At 37.0% G+C, this 20,510-nt stretch overlaps 1 protein-coding gene across 1 annotated transcript in view; it reads right to left on the bottom strand.

The window, feature by feature from the left end:
* Positions 1-20,510, bottom strand: part of ENAH (ENAH actin regulator) — a 74,593-nt gene that overhangs the window by 5,213 nt on the left and 48,870 nt on the right. The window contains exons 6-13 of the mRNA XM_065871768.1: positions 15,389-15,693; positions 13,405-14,187; positions 11,120-11,424; positions 10,033-10,178; positions 9,819-9,876; positions 8,515-8,563; positions 4,904-4,970; positions 2,125-2,187 (exon numbers count right to left, since the gene is read on the bottom strand). Coding sequence (XP_065727840.1) covers positions 2,125-2,187; positions 4,904-4,970; positions 8,515-8,563; positions 9,819-9,876; positions 10,033-10,178; positions 11,120-11,424; positions 13,405-14,187; positions 15,389-15,693 — 1,776 coding nt within the window. The remainder of the gene's footprint in view (positions 1-2,124; positions 2,188-4,903; positions 4,971-8,514; positions 8,564-9,818; positions 9,877-10,032; positions 10,179-11,119; positions 11,425-13,404; positions 14,188-15,388; positions 15,694-20,510) is intronic.

The raw sequence follows: 20,510 nt of genomic DNA, 5'->3' as shown, positions 1-20,510 counted from the left end.
TTATACTTCAAACCCATAGGCACTGTTTGTGAAGATGAAATATTGAGTTAATCTGCTTTAACATCAAACATATGACAACTTAAAAGATTGTTGTGAAGGAAGACAACCAATTTTATTACATATCTGCTGCTATGTTTATATGAACGAGAAAAATAATAACTTTCAGAAAACCTCATTCAAGAGGCACTGAGCTAGGCCCTGGGCTGGATAAGAAGATTTATATGACATACTTCCTTCCCTCTTGAGACAATACACCTTTTTCACTTTGCTGAGACTACTTAATTCTACAGTCAATTAAGACGTATTGAGACCCACAGTGTGCAAGTCACAGTGCTCTGGAGAGTCTGGTCTATACAGTAAATATTCATAAAGGCTGACATACTGTGCGTTTCATTTACCCATAGTGTCCATCCTGCTCTCCAGAAGTAAATTATCATTTATTCTGCTTTTCTTTTACATTTCACATTTAACTGGTACAAACTAGCTAACTGTTTTCTCCTAAACTTATACCGGGCTGGCCAAAGAGTTTGTTCGAGTTTTTCCGTCAGGTTTTTTTGTAAGATGTTACAGACTATCCCTGAAATTCATGTGAATAACTACGGTCTGCTACTTAACCAGGCAGTATGTTATGAATATATCCATATTTAATAAACAATGCAAAATTACTGTTATATGACAGAAAACTGTGGAAACATGCAATTTTTAAAAACTTTAACTCATGCTAACATGCAATCCACCTCCACCTCCACCACCACCACCACCACCACCACCACCACCACCACCACCACCACCACCACCATGATAATTTACTAAAGGGGGGAACTTTTCATACTGAAGGAAAGACGTAATCACCACTTCTCAAAAAAGGCTTATCAACATTATCCCAGGGGGCACTACGTATGAAAGCAGCAAGGTAACTGAGAAGATTTACAACAGAAAATCTCGTTGTTAAATGCTACTTTTCTATGTGCTAGCAAATTTTCTAAATAAGTCTTCTGCTCAAAACAATTAAACCATCTCAAAAAAAGCAGGAGAAACTGTTTCACTATTGTATTATGAACGCTTTATGCAGATTTAACTGGCTGACAAAATGAACTTACCAAATATTTTAATCATCTATGGCATGAAAATAATTGTAGCTAATAACAGCCTGGCCACACAGAGTCTGATTACAGAACTCCTTACTCACTGCCATAGACACCCCCTCCATATACTATTTAATTCATGCTCCCAGTAGACCTGATGTGTACTTTTAAAAATAGGTGTATATAATAACATGGGTATGTCTCAGTTATTTCTAACATAAGGGTTTTTACCATAATTGATAACAAAAAAGGGGGATTCTCAGAGGTTTTTATTACTTTATAATGAGAGTGTTGCCTCTAGATACCTGCCTATAAAGTAACTGTACTACAACTGTTTAAGTCTCTATTCTGCCAAATTAATTCTAAATATGGCTTAAGCACTTGAGGATTTTAAGTAATTGTCAATTTTTTTAATCAAGAAAGAAATACATGGCTCATATCCTAAGTTTTCTTAATTAAAAAATGGTATAATAAGACTCATCCTAGAAAAGAAATAATCTCAAGGATGTTAGGTTGTTAAAGATACTCAGTATACTGCAAAGTATGTAGGAAATAGAGATTTTCCTCAAATAATAAATTATTACAATTGTGGCTATAGTACTGTCCTGTGTTCCAGTGACAAACAGTACAGGATCTTCTATTCAAAATTTTAAAGCCTTGTCTTATACTCATAAGGAGAACGGCCTTTAAAATAAAATGCAAAAGCTACAAACACTCTAGATATATGAGGCCTTAGATTCCCACGCTAGTATTTCTGATATGTTTATCATTTATATTAGTATTTCTGATATGTTTATCATTTATATTTATCATAATCCAAATATAAACCCATGGTGGGGAAATGAATATTAATCTATTAATTTTTCTCATTAAAATCGCTCAGAATTTTTTAAAAAAGTGTTCTAAATACAGCTAAATATGAAAGGCTCGATCTGCCTACATCTCTCCCTGTGGTGATGACCAATCCATGTAGAAAAAGCTCAGCCCTATAACATATTATTTCAAAGTCTCAAATCACAAAATCACATCAGGATGATACCTGTGTAATGAATCATAGGACCTGTTGTCAAAAACAATCTGATTTTTCCTTGAAGAATCCCGTCTATGAAGGGGAAAAACCATTTAAAGGGGTATACAATAGAACTTTAAAAATTAATTCTCATTATGTTACTGTTTTATAGGTTTTTAGTTATAGCAAACAGAAGAAGAACTAAAGGAGTCCATTAACTTTAAAATAATTGTTTTTCCCAATTAAAAAAAATTATTTGGAGACGGAGTCTAGTTATGTGAGGACACTGTTTACTTGACAATTATAGAGAATTTTTAAAAATCATTATGCAATGGCTACTTTTACAGACTGCAGACATAGTAAAATCTACCTATACAAAGATTCAACAAGTATCAGAATGCAACCAAAGACATTTCTATTAGAGTGAATACAAATAAAACTACAGGTTCAAATAAAAAACACAATAAAAAGCACTATAGCTTGAAGTATACATAATTAACCCTTCTCAGGAGGCACATAAAGAACTCTTTTTCCATCTTGAATACAAGATCTGTAAGCTCTTAATAAAAACCACAGGAAGCATTCACAAACTTTCCAATGTTATGTTCCAGTCATGATTTAGAGCATTTTTAACTTCAACACTCTTGCTTTTATTCTGTCTGACATCTTCACTTAATAAATAGAGCATAATGCAACATCTCATGTATATTACAGGATATTAATCCATCTTATCACTAACATAATTTTGACATGGATATTCAGAAGAGAAATGGGTACTTTCAGTACTGTGCAAGTATAAAGTGTGCTTAAATAAAAACAAAAAACGGCCAATATACTTGCTTTCAGAAGGAACGGGGTACATAATTTAGGAAGAAAAGCAATACAGTTATTAGTCTTTTAAACATATTTTAAAAATCTCTTATGGTTTAAAACTGCTTGCAGTGAAATTTTAAGACATACATATCAGTGGTTGGATCAAATCTATCAAAAGGGATATGAGCGCTCAGGAAAGAATCAGAACGTCTATTTTGGGAAGAGAGGAAAACTATCTACCAGAGCTAGAACATCATTACAATACACTACTAGATATAAGAACTCATATTTGACAAAATATTTTTTAAATGGTGATATTTAGAGCACTTACTTAAACTTCCTTTAGAAGTCTGAAAAATCTCTGAAATAAAATTCTTTCCTTCATTAAATGAACCCACCCACATCAAGGAACACATACATTCCACCTGGAGGAGCTTTTCCACGTCCCTTCTAAGATAGGACTTTGCCATGAATTTAAGTTTAGCTTCAGCCAAGCTCACTACAGAATCCCTATCAATGAGGAAGGGATGAAAGTAGTGACAAAGGACAAATGGCACGTCACAGTTCTGTTCTGATATGCACTTGATAAACCAGGCTTCGTAATGTGCTACTGAAGAAAATCTGTAACAACTACTGGAGATGCATTAGAAGCCCACATCAATTAGGTACGCGAGAACATAAATGTGCAATTTTTCTACTCTACTGAGAAAACATGTTCACCAAAAGCAATTCTGCCATTTTCTCCTAAAATCAAATATATTCATCTTTCAGTCACTTAGAAACTGAAAGCTTCTATACATTCAAAAAAGGCCCAGTTTCTTGAAACTGAAAGCTTCCATACATTCAAAAAAGGCCCAGATTCTTTGCGGAGCTTAAATAACTACGTCATCACCAAATCTTCCCACCAACAGAAAGAACCACACAGAAAACAAACCCAAACTTAGATTGAAGCTAACACACAACAGACTTGTGACAATATAAGATCTACTCTTGCATTTTTCTTTATTAGGTTTCTATAATTAGACTCAAGTTTGCTTTTTATGAGGCAAAAATAAGACAAACAGCTCAGAAAGAAAAGGCGAAAACACTTTTTAGTCTCTAGATACATACCTTTCTCTGGAAAAAATAGGAGTCCTTTAAACTGTCTCATAAACCAAGAAAAAGTTTCACCTATGTTTAAAGACCTATGATATAAAGTTAGTTATGACAGTAAAGTATGCCTGGCTAAGAAATACTGAATTTGCTTGACCATGCATACAAAGCCACTTGTAGAAACACGAATTAACCAGTCTTGTTTCTGAGCATTATCTTTTCTAACTCGATTATAATCAGAAGTTTCAACTGAAAAATAAATCTTTCTACTTTATAAATTCAAAATTTTAGGTTTTATTTTACTCTCTCTTAAACATTGTAGCTTTTTCTCTCCAGCTGCCTTTCAGTTTAAAACGTAAGTTTCTTTCAAAAGTTCAATGTTGTTTATTGACAGGGATAACGGTATTGAGGTTATACAGGAGAATGTCCTGTTTCTTAATAAAAATGCTGAAGTATTCAGGCTGAAGCAGCACAGTTTTGCAAACTGCCTTCCACCTATTCAGAGAGAAGAAAGTGTGGATGTGTAGATATGAGTTCAAGCCAATGCTGGCAAAATGTTAATAACTGGTGAATCTAAGTGATGGGTACACGGACATTTGCTATACTATTCTTTCAACTTTTCTGCAGTTCTGAATTTTTTCAAAATAAAAAAATTGGGAGGAATAAAGCTATCTTAAAATTTCAGACAACCTGGGTGACAATAATAAGCATAGGGCAGAATTTAGACAATTACTAATAAAAATACAGTGGGGCTTAGTGGTCGTCCAACAGCAGTAGGATTATAGATGTTTTATTTGCTCCTTTGTACAATTTCAGATCTACCATTCGAATATTTTTTACAATAAAAATGCAGATTTCTTTTCAGGTACAATTCTAAAATAAAACTTAGGAAAAAAATTGATACCTGGAAATAACAGGTGACTTGCTGCCATTCATTGTACTTGCTCTTTCCCAAGGTTTTCTTGTCGGTTCTTTAAAAATAAAAGAATGTAAGTTATTAAATATCCTACATGCTCCCAGAGTTAGGATTTTAACTTGTACCATTTCAGACCCCAAAATGAGAAGAAATTAATAAGCAAGTATGACAAGTTTCCCTAAGAAGAACTTAGATTGTTAAATCTAAAATACAATGATTTTAAACACCAGATGGTAAGAAGTTTCTCTAATAAAGACAGGATAATAAGATTAAGGGTAAGACAATTTTAATTAATTAGAATGGAATTGTGAAAATTATTTTAAATTAATAAGGATAGTTTAAATTTACAAGAATGGGACAGTATTAACTATACTTTTAAACTATTTTTAGTGCCAATGGTAAAACGAATAAAAAGAATCTTTAATGTGTTCATGTACTTCAATAGTTAATCTAAATTCAAACAGCGCTCTTGGGAAAAAATTCAAACTCAAAATATATTTCAGAATCATCCGACTGTATTGTACTTCCTTGACTGTCAAACAACCAATCCAATTCTTGGGACTTAGCAGACAACTCCAGTTAAATAAAGTTCCCTCTGAGCTTTCAGTTGATTGTGCCTTGAACTGTTTTTCTAATCTGGGCTGCCTCGCTGATGCCATCACTGGCCTCACTGGATGACTGGGCAAAATCTGGAGTGGAAGCTTGTCATGGAAGGATGAATCTGGGCCGCATGAGAATCAAGTCTACATACAAGTTGCACAGTTTTAGCTAAAAACACTGGTCTGAGTTCCAAGGTAGCCCCTCAACTGGCCTATGCACATTCTTACTGAGGTAGCTTGTCCTCTTTTCAAACTGCACATACGCAAAACGAAACTTAAACTCTCAACTCAAACTCTGAAACACCGCTTTTGTTCTGGATTTCTGCTGCATTCAGTCACCTAGGTGTGAAACAAAGTAACAAAGTCATCTTTCATCTTGCTTTACTCCCTGTCAATCAATCAATGGTTACTCCTTCATCTGTATTCTAACTGACCACTACAGAGTGAGCCAGGGGACATCAGATAATCAGATGAGGAGGTCCACGACAGACAGAACCAGAAACACATCCAAGAGACATCTGCCAGAGGAGGGGAAAAGAGGGAAATCCTGAAGGACAACTGGAGAGGCAGAGAATAGCCATTAGGACACTGTCACTAAAGAAGAGGCAGGCAAAGAGATGAAGAAATAATTCCAACAAGATAAGACGTAGCAACTGCTACCATTTAACAGTTGGCTGACGTCCTTTCTCAATCAGCCAAACCAGAACTATCCTTTCATCTTCAGAGAGCGCATGTGGTTTTGCAGAAGAGCAGTTCAGTGTGGCTCTGCACATAGTGAGGCCGCGTTCTCTCCGAGGGGGCTCCAGGTCGGTTTCAGGAGGAAGGACAGAGGCTGGGTTGCCTTCTTTGGGTCTTTGGAAACACACCAAATCCTTACTGGCACCAGTTTCCCCATCTTGGTCCTCCCCGATTTCTACATCACTCTGCTCACAACTGCAATTTTAATGTTCCTAGAACAGTTTCAGTTGATTGTCAACTCAATTCTTTGCAGGATGAAGTCTAAACTCCTGATCTTTTCATGAAAAGCTTTCAACATTTTACTTCTAACTTGCTTTTCCAAACTTTCTCCCCCAATACGCCTCAAAAAGAGCCTTCCATCCTAGTCAGGCACGTCTACCTGATATTTCCTAGTCTCTTCCAGCTCCAACTCCCATCTTTGCCCATGACGTACCCACTTCCTGAAACAGCACCCCTTCCTCTACTTACAGCTAAGGTAAATAAATACTCTTTAAGGCAGGGTAAAATGTCATTTTTTTTCCTACAAAGACGACCCAGGTGACTCCAAACTATACAATCTCCTCTGTCTTTGACACATTATCTAATAATTCAACATGTGGTTGCAAAAGATGAACTGTTCACTCGTGTGTATCTCATCATCTCAGCTGAACCATGGATTTCTTGCGCTTAGGGTGACTTTATCTTTCGCTTCTTTTTGGCCTGTCAAGTGTCTGACACGTGGCAATTAGGGGGAAAAATTTTTTTTTTTTTTGACTGAAACAAGTGAGAAAAAAAAAGAAGCCTCCAGACCTTCTGAATGAACCTGAATTTTATAAACACGGCACACATATGCAAACATACACACAAAAACACATGCCAAATCCATGCTTCAGTTTTCATATTTTAAATAAGGGGATATATATTAGATAAGGAGTTCTTAACTGGAGTCCATAGATAACCCTCAGGGAATTCACGAATATTTTGCAATGGTGACCAATTTTGTATAAAAATACGATTTTTTCCCTCCCTGGGAGAGGGTCCATAGCTCTTTTCAAATTCTAAAAGTTTCTGTGACCCCAAATTATAGTTGAATTCTAAAACATCTATGGTTTTAATAACAGCATGCATTTTGATTTTGGCTTTGAATTTTTAATGAAGATAACATAAACTGATTTGAGTCCTATTCAGAGGAAAACTTATTCACAGTCACAATATAAATTATAATACAGCAATCAGACCGCTGAAGAGTCACTATTCAATAATGAGAATGAGTGGTTACAGACGATTTCCTATGATGGATTCTTATGGCTCATTCTAAATATTAATTCATCAAACTCATCAAATTTACTTATGTCACTTCACTCCAAATTAGGTAAGGAGATGAATCGACAGTCTAATGCTTAGCCTTTAGTCAAATATGAAGAAATGACAGGTACACTGTAACAAGCTCATATTCTAAATATGGATATAGTCATCATTAAGTACCTCCAGTGAAATGTATTTTGTTAATACTCTAAGTAATATATTCTATGCCCAAGACTTCTCAATGTCAGAAATTTTACTGAATTCAAGAACATTTCCCGAAAGTTTTAAGGAGATTTATTTCTATTATTTTTTTAATTGAAGTATACAGTTGACTTATAATATTGTGTTAGTTTCAGGTGTACAGCAAAGTGACTCGGCTATATACACACATATATTCTTTTCCATTATAGATTATTACAATATATTTCCCTGTGCTATATAGTAAATCCTTGTTGTTTAAAATTTTTTCAACCTTACAAATTAGAAGCTTTAATTTCCTTGATTATCAATATTATGCAAATAAATGGCTAAAATGACGATTCAATGGGAGAATGTTTTGAGATAGACTTCAATGCTAGCTACATGCTCACATAATCCTTACCTTTAAGAATCAAGGACTAAAAATATTTTCCTTTCATATGGATAACATAGTTTTCCTTGTTTAAGTGAATAACTTCAAGTCATTAACAATAATATACACAGAATGTGCAAAAATCATGATTTTCAGAGAAAGAGTCATCAGAAAAAAAACTTTGGATTTTAATAGATCTCCCGATATCGGAAAGAAATTAACAGCTGCTTCTGGGGTCACAAAAGGTAGAGGAAAAAGTCAGTGCTCTCAAGTGTGAACAAAGAACTTGAACGTTTTAGTAACTAAGCAGTCGCTTTACCCAAACATGGGGAAATGTGGAATTTTTAATTGAGGAGTGTTGATACTTACAGAAAGTTCATAAAGATTAAAATATATCTCGAACTTACCAGGTGTACTTGTTGAAGAGGCCTTAGAACTTACAGGCTCTGAATCTTCCTAAATATACAGAAATACATATTAATAATACCACATCTTCTAGAAACCTGTTGTAGACATTTGGTGTTTCATACTTTCTGCCATTTCCCACTTTTCCCTTCATCAGTCTTTTCTCCCTTCTACACTAGTTTAGACCTCCACCCCTGTTCCCACCCCCTGCAGCTCCCCATGGCTCCTTTCCTCACGCATCCTCATTGAGAACTGTGCTCGCCAATGTGATTAAGCCAGATATGAGAGAGAGATTTGAATGGCATCAAAGAAGGCCAAATGCATCAGGGAAAACAATTATACTGTTTAACACTAATATATAAAACAAATAAAGCAGAGTCTGCCCTCCTGAACTAGAGAGCGGGGCACAGCTAATAACCACAGGGCTCCTAGGGGAAACATTTGAAAACCGTGATTTAGTCTAATTCCTTCATTTTAAATGCAAGGAAACTGGACTTCCCTGGTGATGTAATGGTTAAGAATCCGCCTGCTAATGCAGGGGACAGAGATTCGAGCCCTGGCTGGGGAAGATCCCACATGCCGCGGAGCAACTAAGCCCGTGTGCCACAACTACTGAGCCTGCGATCTAGAGCCCGCGAGCCACAACTACTGAAGCCCATGCGCCTAGAGCCCGTGCTCCGCAACAAGGGAAGCCACCACAATGAGAAGCCTGCACACCACAACGAAGAGTAGTCCCCGCCCACCGCAACTAACTAGAGAAAGCCCACGCGCAGCAACAAAGACCCAACGCAGCCAAAAATAAATAATAAAATAAATAAATAAATTTATAAATGTAAGGAAACTGAGACTTTAAGAGATTTAAAAAACCTAGTAAAAGGTCATTCACTCCTTCAATGGTAGGCTTGGGTACCGAATTAAACTCTAAAGGTGAGAATTTCAGTGCTTTTCCCCCAACTCCACACATTCAACCCATTTTACTAAGTAAGAATGCCATTAAAAATTTATAAATAATACCATTTTTAGTATCTGAAGAGTTAAAAAGAAACAACTGTTAGTTGAAATTAATTAAGTTCAAACTAATCTTTGACACAATTTCCTGAATGAGCTATACTTGAATTTCACACTTCCAGGTGTAGTAGACTATTTTTATTTTTACTTATTTATTTTTTGCCTGCACCACGCAGCATGTGGGATCTTAGTTCCTTAACCAGGGATGGAACCCGCGGCCCTGCAGTAGAAGCGCAAAGTCTTAACCACTAGACCGCCAGAGAAGTCTCCATGTAGTAGACTATTTTTATTCACTTACATTTTTGTCCTCTTTTTGTTCTGTTTCTATTGTTGATCCCTTTTCAGCAATTCTTCTCCTAGAAAGAAGGTAAATCAATTTTTTAAAAAAACATCAGGTAACTTAGTGTAAAATTATGCCAAAAGGGAAGAACTGCATCTAGTTAAATTATACTTAGAATAAAAGTAACAAAATCCTCTCAATTCTGGACACATCCATATAATTTCTCACTCACCTCCTGGCCAGCAGGGCACTCATTTCTTCCATTAAACCACTGCCCCCTAATGGAAGGGGTCCATTTCCACGACCCGTATCTGTTTTAGATGAGGCCGAATTCACGCCAATGGTATTCCCTCCGCTTGGGAAAGAGGTATCCTCCATCTTAATGAGAATATACATACATAATAAACTCCTATGTGGGACAATCCTATGTTTATTAATCTATTACATTCAAAACAGAAGGATGTATCAGCACTCATTTCAATAAAAACACCTAGATATTATTTTTTAAACTTTAAGGACCAATGGAGTAATTTTATGTTATCAGTGAAGTTTTATCAAAGCTAACATCATCAATAATGGGATAAAATGCTATCACATGTCCCCGTGTGTAATACATTGAAAAGGACATATTACGTTGGTAGTAAAAAATGTAAAACCTGCCCCCAAAAATGCATAACTCGAATCAAATCTTAGGAAAATATCAGATAAACCAAACTGAACGATGATCTACAAAATAATTATACTGTTGTCCTCAAAATTGTCAGTATCATGAAAGAGGAGATTGAGGAAATATTACAGATTAAAAGTAAAGAGACATTACAACAAAATATAACAGGTGATCTTGGAGTAGAAAAAGAAGTGCCATAAAAGACACTATTGGACAATAGATGCAACTTGCGTAGATTTGTAGATTATAGTATCGTATCAACTGAATTTCCTGATTTTGATAACCATCCTGTGGTCATGTAGGTGAATATCCTTGTTCTTACAAAAACAGAGGTAAATATTTAGGGAAATGGGGCAAGGTGTCTCTGATTTATTCTCAATTCGGACAAAAAGAGAGTGTGTGTGTCCGTTTATACAGAAGGAAACATACACAAAGAATAATAAAGCAAATGTAAAATGTTAAGTGGTGAATGTTACAGAAACTATGATTCTTGCAACTTTAATTAAGTTTAAGTTATTTCACATGTTTTTTAGTCGATGAAGTTAATAACATAGGGTTCATAAAATCAGAATACAATAAATTTGATGTTTTAGATACTGAGACAGAATAAGACATAACGTAAAAAATACAATTAATTAGGAGATGCATTTACCCGTGACACTTTTCGAAGTTTTGCTCCAGCAATTGCAGCTGCAAGTCCAGTTAAAGGGCGATTGTCTTCAGACATGGATCCCGAAAAAAATCCAGATGCAGGGAGGGGAGGAGCAGGAGGTGGGGGGGGAGGAGGGGGTACTTGATTAGGAAGAGGTGGCGGAGGAGGCGGAGGCGGGGGCCCTGAGGACGGAAGTGGAGGGGGTGGAGGGGGTCCTGGGGGAGGAGGAAGTCCGGCTGATGCCTGGGCAGGACCTGGCGGGAGTGGAGGAGGGGGTGGAGGTGCAGGTGGTCCCAAGACAATGCCTGAGAGAAAGAAATGTTAAGACCATCAACAACAGAGCTAAGTGACACTATCTTAGGAGGAAAAGCATGCAGAATGACATGCTAAATTAACTTGAACATTTAGTACAAATTAATGAGTTCAATTTATCATAATATTTAAAGTCCAAATCAGTATTAAAAACATACTAACAATTACGGCCAAAGTGTATAACTACTCCCTTTACTGTTAGAGCTTTATTAATAGAACTTTGCAACGGATCATCTAAATTAGTTTTTTTTTTTTTCTTTGCTCACGGGCATTTGGTAAATAAATAAAATAAATGCTTATAAAATGTGGGACAGAGGCAGCATCCCTGAAAAGACAAATGAATGTACAGGATGGCAGTCAGTGCTGCTCTTCAAAATAACAGACCAAAATAATCTGGGTAAACCTTAAAAGTTGAGACAATAAATTCTACAACAGTGAAAGCATATAGTTACTTGCTTTCCAAAGTGACTGAATCGAGAACATGAAAGAAGGGTGGGTCCCAGGCTTCAATATCTCAAAAATATTCCACATTTAAAAGCAATGTATAAAGAGAATTGAGAATCATTGGAGTAAAGGAATCTACTAGAACAAAGTAAAACCTCAAAACAACTATCAGAAATAATTAGAAGACATAGAATTTGAAGTACAGAAGACAGGGGTTAAGAGAGAAATGTCCAGATCTTGTAAAATCACAAAGGAGTGGACAAGAACAGGAACCAGGAGACTGACCCTGTAGGTCCTCCCCCTTCCTTAAGGCTTAAAGGGGTATTTTAGGACAAATAAAATGGTATTTGCAAACTGGGTGGTAAGTTTTTTGAAAGTGCTAACTTTGAACAGTTACACAAGCTGGAACCATAAATTGCTGGAAGAATATAGTGATGGGCTACATGAGGGGTCATCAGAGCTCTGAGGATACAGGAGGTGGGCCTTTGGACTCTGTCAGGCTAACTGTGTCTCTCTTGTTCCAGAATCACTTTCACAATGATACCGAACTGCACCTACTAGAGCTGTGACTCAACCTTTAAGCAAATTCAGTAAGTCAACATGAAAAATATACACACAGCAATAACGAGCCCTTAAGAACTAAGATTTTTTTTTAAATGAATGTTTCAAATCCAGACTAGAACACCGTTCCTTTGTAAGTACAAATTTGTTGTCATATTCCTTCCTGTAATCCTCCCTAAATCCTATTTTAAAAGGGAGCGGGTTAAATATCTTCTTTCTTACTTATAGAACAAGGTCCTTCTCTGCTTACAAATCATCCATACTTAGATTGCATCCCCCCTCCCCTATCACTGTGACAGCAAAGTTCAGGCATGGGGAGTGGGGGGATAACTGTAGAGGATGCTATCCTCTCCCAACTATCCCTTCAGCCTGCTACTTCTTGGAATTTTGGACCATGGAACCCTTTGGGGCACATATCAAGCCTGCCAGTCCTCTCCACCCTTTGTGCAAAGTTGGGCTGCTCCCCAGGGCTTAGGGTGGCACCCATCCATGGAAGTCTGATATGAGAAGCCCAATACGTACAGGACAGGCCAAAACGAAATAGGGTCCAAGATCAGAACTGTCCCAGAGGAGACTCCTGGATGACAGATCTAACGACTACAGCTGGGCACTAAATATAATCTCTATGTTTCCCAGAAATTAAAGGAAGGCAAGTTTGATTATATCAATATATTTTTTGTGTGGATTAATGTATCAAGTAATGTTTTTCTAGTGAAAATGAAAAGAAACATACAGAAGCCCTTAAATACTGAATAACACTTCTGACTATGACACTGCAGAAGATATCCAAATCTAGTTCAATATGGAAATCCCTCATACTGATCCTCCAAATGCAATTAATCCAACAGAAAAGAACCCACCTTCGCCTTTTTCAAAAACCATCCTCCCCATTCTTCTAGGCAATTAAAGCTGTGGATGTGTAACATTTCCAAGTGATTAGCTGTTAGTCGCAATAACGGAAGCCTTACCCTGCTGGGCTGGAGTCTCGGCCGGCTGAGAGGCTGCCTGCAAGCCTGGCTCAGAAGCAGAGGAGTCTCCCAGCACAGAGGTTAGAGGAGTCTCCACAGAGGCAGGGGCAGCTGCAGAGGGAGAAGGGAGAACACTAGGCTTGGATGAGGGAGTTGAGGCAACAGGGGTGCTTGGAGGAGGAGAGGCTTGAGATCCACAGTGTGAGAGTGGTGTGAGGGAAGGCGGTGGCAGCGCAGCTGGCCCTGAGGTAGGCGGTGGAGACACTGGACACGTGACAGAGTCGAGCAGCCCGCTGGGGGCCGCTGGTGATGGAGGCCTCTGGGGCACAGGAGAAGAAACACAACCGGGGAGGACAGGCCTTGGACCAGTAGCTCTGCCTGGGGGGCTGCTAATCATTACTGGAGGAGACGGAGGGAGGGGCGAGAAACTGGAAGTAGACCAGGCACAGGGCTTCGTAGCTGGAGGTTGAGGAGAGGGTGTGTTCACAGGAGAAGAAGGTCGAGAGTTTTTGTTCAGAGGACGAGGAGCTGTAGCATAATGGGGAAGAACAGGGTGGAAGGCTGAACCTAGAGATGTTGCAAAACGTGTCGCGGAGTGTCGAAGTGGTGGTGTAGGGGGTGTGGAAGTGGGTGGCAAAGCGGTCACTACAGCGTAATCAGGAGTGGCCTCTGACACTGGAGCTGAGATGACTTTAGCATATGATGGAGGAGGTGCTGAAGGAGGCTGGCAACTGGCATACTCAGGAAGTGGAGCATGATACAGGGAGCTGTCGGAGGATGGAGCTGGACAGAGGTGGAAAGCAGCGGCGAAAGACAGGATAAAAAAGGAGAGAGAAAAAGGGAGCTAGTAAAGCCACAAAACCAGCATTCAGACAAAATGTACAAATGTAGACTACAGTTAGTACCAGAGAATAAGCACATGGGCAAATACCTAATTTCACTCCAAAATGTCTTAACTTATAAATACATTCTGAGATCCAGAAGAGGACAAGTTTTCTTTTACTCTAACAGAAAGTTGACTGACAAATTAAACTGATTAGCTTATTCTTTACAAGAAAAATATCGTAGTCTTAATTTTCATTATTTCGTCCACTAAAAGGACATTAACATTACATGAATAAGACCACAAAGAAGAGTAAGCTTAGTTGTTTTTTTTTTTAAATAATAAAGAGAGAAACTAGCAAAAAGTTTATCATAAAGGGCTAGAAACCCCCAAATTCAATGTTTATTTGTGGAAAAGTTTTGTTTTGTTGGCTATAACTCCAGAAAACAATTAGGCAATCAAAAGCAAATGAATGGACTCGAACAACAAACCAATCAACCAGTATTTAATCGACCCATGTTGAAACTTTAGATATAGGCCATATGGAACAAAATAATAATTCTTAAATCCTATAATAAATGTTAATTTTAATGAATGTCAAAATACCTCAAATTTTCAGTCATATCTTAACCCTTACGTCTTTCAATAAAATTCCATCAGATTTAGTAATTTTTACTAATTTTTCACAATACTCGCATACATTTAAATTACTAGTCAGCTCTAGAGAGGATACTTTTTAACCTACTGTTTTTAATTCCTCCTTCAAAAACTTCAGAATACAATCAAACAAATTTCTGGAATGCTACGGTGTTCGAGACAACTGAAGCACTCTCAGAAGGGAAATATATTCCAAATTCATCTAAGATAAAAATTTCCCATAAAAACACACTTACACTTTATAGCCAATTTATAGGGAGTTCAAAGAATTAGAATGCCAGAATAAAAATTTCCTGGAGCTTTCTTTAAGTCTCCAAGCAATAGAAATAAAAAAAGAAAATGTTAAAGCAGCAATAGCCACATATTTGTTCTAATTTCAAATCGTATTGTTTAATCCCGAGCACCTCAAATGTGAAATATTCTTTCTAATACACGAATACACAAAATACCACTGCCATCCAAGCTCAGACATCAGGAACACGGAACAATCGGTCAACTTCTTACCGGCATTTGCCATTCTTCGCTCTCGCTCCCATTCCAGCTGCTCCCTTTCTAGCTGCTCTTGCCGCTCTCGTTCTTGCCTTTCCCGGTCCAGCCTCTCCAGCCTCTCCCGCTCTTGTCTCTCCCGCTCCAGGCGATCCTGACGTTCCCTTTCTTGTCTCTCTCTCTCCAGCTGCTCCTGTTCTAGTCGCTCCCTCTCCAGCCTTTCCCTTTCTAACCTCTCCCGCTCCAATCTCTCCCTTTCCATTCTTTCTCTCTCCAGCCTTTCCCGCTCCAGCTCCTTTTGTCGTTGCTGTTCTTGTAGTTGCCTGAAATTAAGAAATGAAAAATATGCAACTGTGGCTACTCACCATTAAAAACCCATTCTTTTCACAATGAACCTATGAGAACCTTAGTTCTGATTTAAATACAAAGCAGTGTAGACCATGCAATCAACACCTCTTTCCACGTGAATTAAGACTACATTAGATAGAGATGGCTTATGTTTCATACGAATGAAAATAATTTCTCTTATTAGGATCATTTTGGGCTGCTTCAGCACATTACACTAATGTCTCATTTTATTCTGTACTTTTCATGAATAAAGTGCTGCAAATAAATGAATAACTGAACATACCACTGTAATGACCAAGACATTATTTCAATCATTTAATGGAAATATCTCTAATTTGTAACTACCTCCCTAAAACAACATCAAATTTTTACTGCATAAATTATATTTTATCATTTTAGAAAATGCAATGGCTAGTCACAGTACTAGCTCAATAAATGTTTGGTGAATGGAAAAGAAAAACAGACTTAAGAAGAAATAAACTTTAAATCATATTAAGTCTCATATCCAGAGGTCAGTATAATCAACATTTTGGCATTCATACTTCCAGACTTTTCCACATGTAAAAATATGCATATAAACCTTAAAAACCAAATAAATTAGAATATGTCCCTACCACTCTGAAATCTGTTTTCTTCTCTCCCACTTAATATATTGTAAAAGGTATTCTAAGGCACTAAGTACAGTTTTGCACCTCTATTTTTCATGACTGAGTAGTATTCCATTGTTTAGGTGTCCATAGTTGAAGCAGTCTTCTATGGTACTATATAAGTTTGCCTAATACTATTACTGATACTACAATAAACATTTATCTTCATGTATATTTGAACCGTTTTCTACCTGCTTCTTAAGGATCATCACCAGAGGCAGAGATTTGCTAAATGAAAAGATACAAATATCAAGATTTCTGACACACGGTTCCAAACTGTCTTCAGGAACAGAAGCCCAACAGTATATGAGAATGCCCACTTTCCTTTCCCCTCACTAATACTGAACACCATCATTGCTTTTAATCTTTGCTAATATGACTGATACAACAATTTTCATTTATTTGATTACTTCTGAGGTTAAGTACTTTGCAATCTGTTTACTGATTTTTGTATTAGTATTAAGTGCACATGTTCTTTGACCAGTTTTCTCTTGCAACAGTTAATATTCCATATTCATTTGAAAGAGTTCTTTTCTATATTAAAGATAATAACCCTTTGTCACACGTTAGTCATATGCATTAACTTTTATTACTTTTTTTAATGTCTTTGATTTTTAAAGTTTTGTTTTGTAATACGGCTTTTAATTTTACCTAGAAAATCTAGTAATATTATTCCTTTATGTGATCTGCTTTTGATATCCTTCTTAGGCAGTCCTGTTCCACAGCAAGATTATATAATTATTAACACTTTCTTTTCATACTTTTATTTTTTACAATAAAATCCTTAGCTCATATGAAACTCATCTTGGGCTTGACATGTGAAGTAGTGACCTACATCACAGCCCCTTTTATCGAATGGTTTATAGACCTAATTTAAGATGCCACCTTTGCATGTGTTGACTGTTACTGAAGTTCCAGAATGTTTTGGAGCATAGATCTATTTGTCTGGCGTGGCACCAGTATCTTGATGCTTTGATATCTGATGTATACTTTAATATTTAGTAGGGTGCAGCCATCTTTATTACTCTTCTTTTTGAGTTTTTCTAGGTGATTCTCAGATATTTAACTCTTTCTAGGTAAATTTTAGTATCACTTTGTTAAATTTACCCTTTCCGCCAAGACCTATGCTCTCAATTCTATTAACGTTTCATTAAATTTGAAGAGCAGCTAGAAAAACATTCACATCTTTTTATCTTATCTAAGAAAGTATAGAATGTCTCAGTATTTACTCAGTTTTAAAAATCTTCTTCAACTCTAGGACTTCAAATGATGACTACAAAAATCTCTTTGTGATTATATCACAAACCTGCAGAAGCCTCCTGGATGTGGCTTTTTACCTTTCATATATATAAGTTTGCTTTTTACCTTTCATATATAACGTAACAGAGCATGAAAATGTCTCCAAGTATCCACCTGGACTTAAACAATTATCTTGCTATAAAAATTAACTTGTCCTGGGGACTTTCCTGTTGGCGCAGTGGTTAAGAATCTGCCTGCCAATGCGGGGGACACAGGTTCGAGCCCTGGTCCAGGAAGATCCCACATGCCGCGGAGCAACTAAGCCCATGTGCCACAACTACTGAGCCTGTACTTTAGAGCCTGCGTGCCACAACTGCTGAGGCGCACACACCTAGAGCCTGTGCTCCACAACCAGAGAAGCCACTGCAATGAGAGGCCAGCGCACCGCAAAGAAGAGTAGCCCCCGCTCAGTGAAACTAGAGAAAGCCCGCACACAGCAACGAAGACTCAATGCAGCCAATAAATTAATTAATTAATTAAAAAAAATTAACTCGCCCTAAGATTTAAAAAGAGTTACACCCATCTTACGCATAAAGTATTTCACAGCATTGTGGGGAAGATTAAATGAGATAATACCGCGACAGCTCTTTACTAAGTACCTGAAGCACAGGAACTCAGTAAACGTGAGCTATAGTAATATTTATTTGGAGGTTTCAAACTGAGACTTTCCCTGGACTGGCTAATAAACTGGCTGGATTCTGACTGCAGGCTGAGCTTCATGACAGAATGCGCGTGCTGCCCTTTGCTCCTCCCAACACTACCAAAAAGCCAGTAAGACCTTTCCAGAAATCCCTCCCCTTCATGGTTCCTGAACTGACTATAAAACAAAGGAGAAGCCCAATCCCACTTCTGGGACAACACCACAAAGCTTCTCTCTGGTCAGATCATCGTACTTCATCAGTGCCAGAGGAAAACAGAAGACACCTACGGTAGTGCTGATTATGGGCTGGCCACAAAGTTCGCTCGGGTTTTTCTGTAAGATGTTACCGAAAAACCCAAATGAACTTTTTGGCCAACCCAACAGTTGCTTAAAATACTGACGACTAAATAATAAAATCTGATTTTTACGGTACAGTAGTGACTTCATTATACCATTTGATAAATTAGGGGTCAAAGTTTCTGAGGGATAACAATATCACTTTAGGGATGAGGGCAAGAAATCAGGTATATTCAGAAGAATGTTTTTAATAATAAACTAGACGAAGTTATTATTATTGAATAACCTGCATCTAATGTATAAACTCAGCTAGGGCTTATATTACATTTGAAATACACATCATGCATCAAAAAATAAGAGCACGTGAAATGTGATAATACTCTAAGCAATCTCTCGGGTCCAGAAGACAAAAGATATACCCATATTATTCTAATTAGAATATATTTGAAAACAGAAGCTAAGGGGAAGTATTTAACTTTTAATGTAGCCGCACCAAGATCTATGATTAAAAAATCCAATTTATTTGGTCCTGTTACATTCCTGTGCCACCTCTTTCATTTTATTTTATCAAAATAATACAAGCACATAGTTTATAAGTTTGTAAGAAAAATTAGCAGCTCATTGTTCCAACCCTCCCACTCCAGTTTCCAACATATTAGAGATAATTACTATCAATTCTTTTGGCTGTTTCTTTAGATTATGTCAATTCTTTTGATTACTTTAACTTTATACATGTCTACTGGCTTTTAAGATATCTCTTATAACTCCCTCACCACACACAGGCTTTTCCCAATATAGTCATGGGAGAATACTGATTTCTGGTTAAATCAGTATTCAGAGTTTACATTATTAATATGATAATGTAAACACTGTTCACACCTGAACCACGCAGTACTGTAAGTTCTTCGTTTTTTTACCCCCAAGTTAATGGCTGCTTCTCTAGACCATATATTGCTTTCAACACAAAAAGTAAGCTTAAAGCACAAGTAGAAGGCCAGGTACGAGTAAAGTGAATCTGAAAGAATTATTAAATAACGGCATTTACAACTAGGGTGTCCTGACTTAAAAAGATTGTTCCACACGTCATAATATTCTGGGTTTTCAGTCTATAAATAAGAGTATCTACTGATGTAGGGAAAGAGCACAGTGCCAGAGAGATCTCCCAAGTTCATTGATAGATGATTGAAGTAGGCAGTTCATACAGCTGTAGGAGAGTCTGATGACTGTGTATTTTCTTGATTTGAAAGTAAGAAAGATGCAAGAAAGGAAACTGTTCAAAGCCTCTATCTAATTTTTAGCCTGTTTACTAAAAAGAAGCACATCTAAACATATTTCCCAAAGTTGTGTGTCAAACAAAATCTCAGGCTTACAAATCTTTAGTGGAATGAATAATTCCACCTAAATTGGATGGTATATATAAATCTTCTGACTTTCATGTTTTGACTTCTAAAGCAAGACATCTGTATATCTTTTTAGGGGGACAGTTTCCAAATGTATAAATTCTGCTTTTCTTAGAACACCACTGCCAACTCACATACTGGAAATGCACATGACTAGAGTTCTGTCTACAAATGACTGTTTTCATCTGAAGATTTTTTCAAAGTACAAGGGCCCTAATTCTGAATTATGGAAAAATTCTGGAAGACTAATTTTTCTTTTAAGTTAGGATATGCATTTTACAATAATTTGAAACCTTCTGAGAAAACATATTTTTTCAGAAAACAATATAGTACAAATGACTAGTATCATAGCAACCAAGAGCATTTAAAAAATATCAGGAAAAATTCTTCCCACCACCAAAATACCTATTGAATTCCTCACCCAAAAGAGCTATCCCCCAAATGCAAAGAGATGCACGAAGCACCAGCCAACAATGAGATTAATAGCTTTTTAATATATTTGAACACAT

This window comes from Phocoena phocoena, chromosome 1 (genome assembly GCF_963924675.1).
Source record: "Phocoena phocoena chromosome 1, mPhoPho1.1, whole genome shotgun sequence".
Taxonomy (NCBI): domain Eukaryota; kingdom Metazoa; phylum Chordata; class Mammalia; order Artiodactyla; family Phocoenidae; genus Phocoena; species Phocoena phocoena.
Note: the sequence above shows the minus strand (reverse complement) of the source record. Positions and strands in the feature narration are given on the sequence as shown.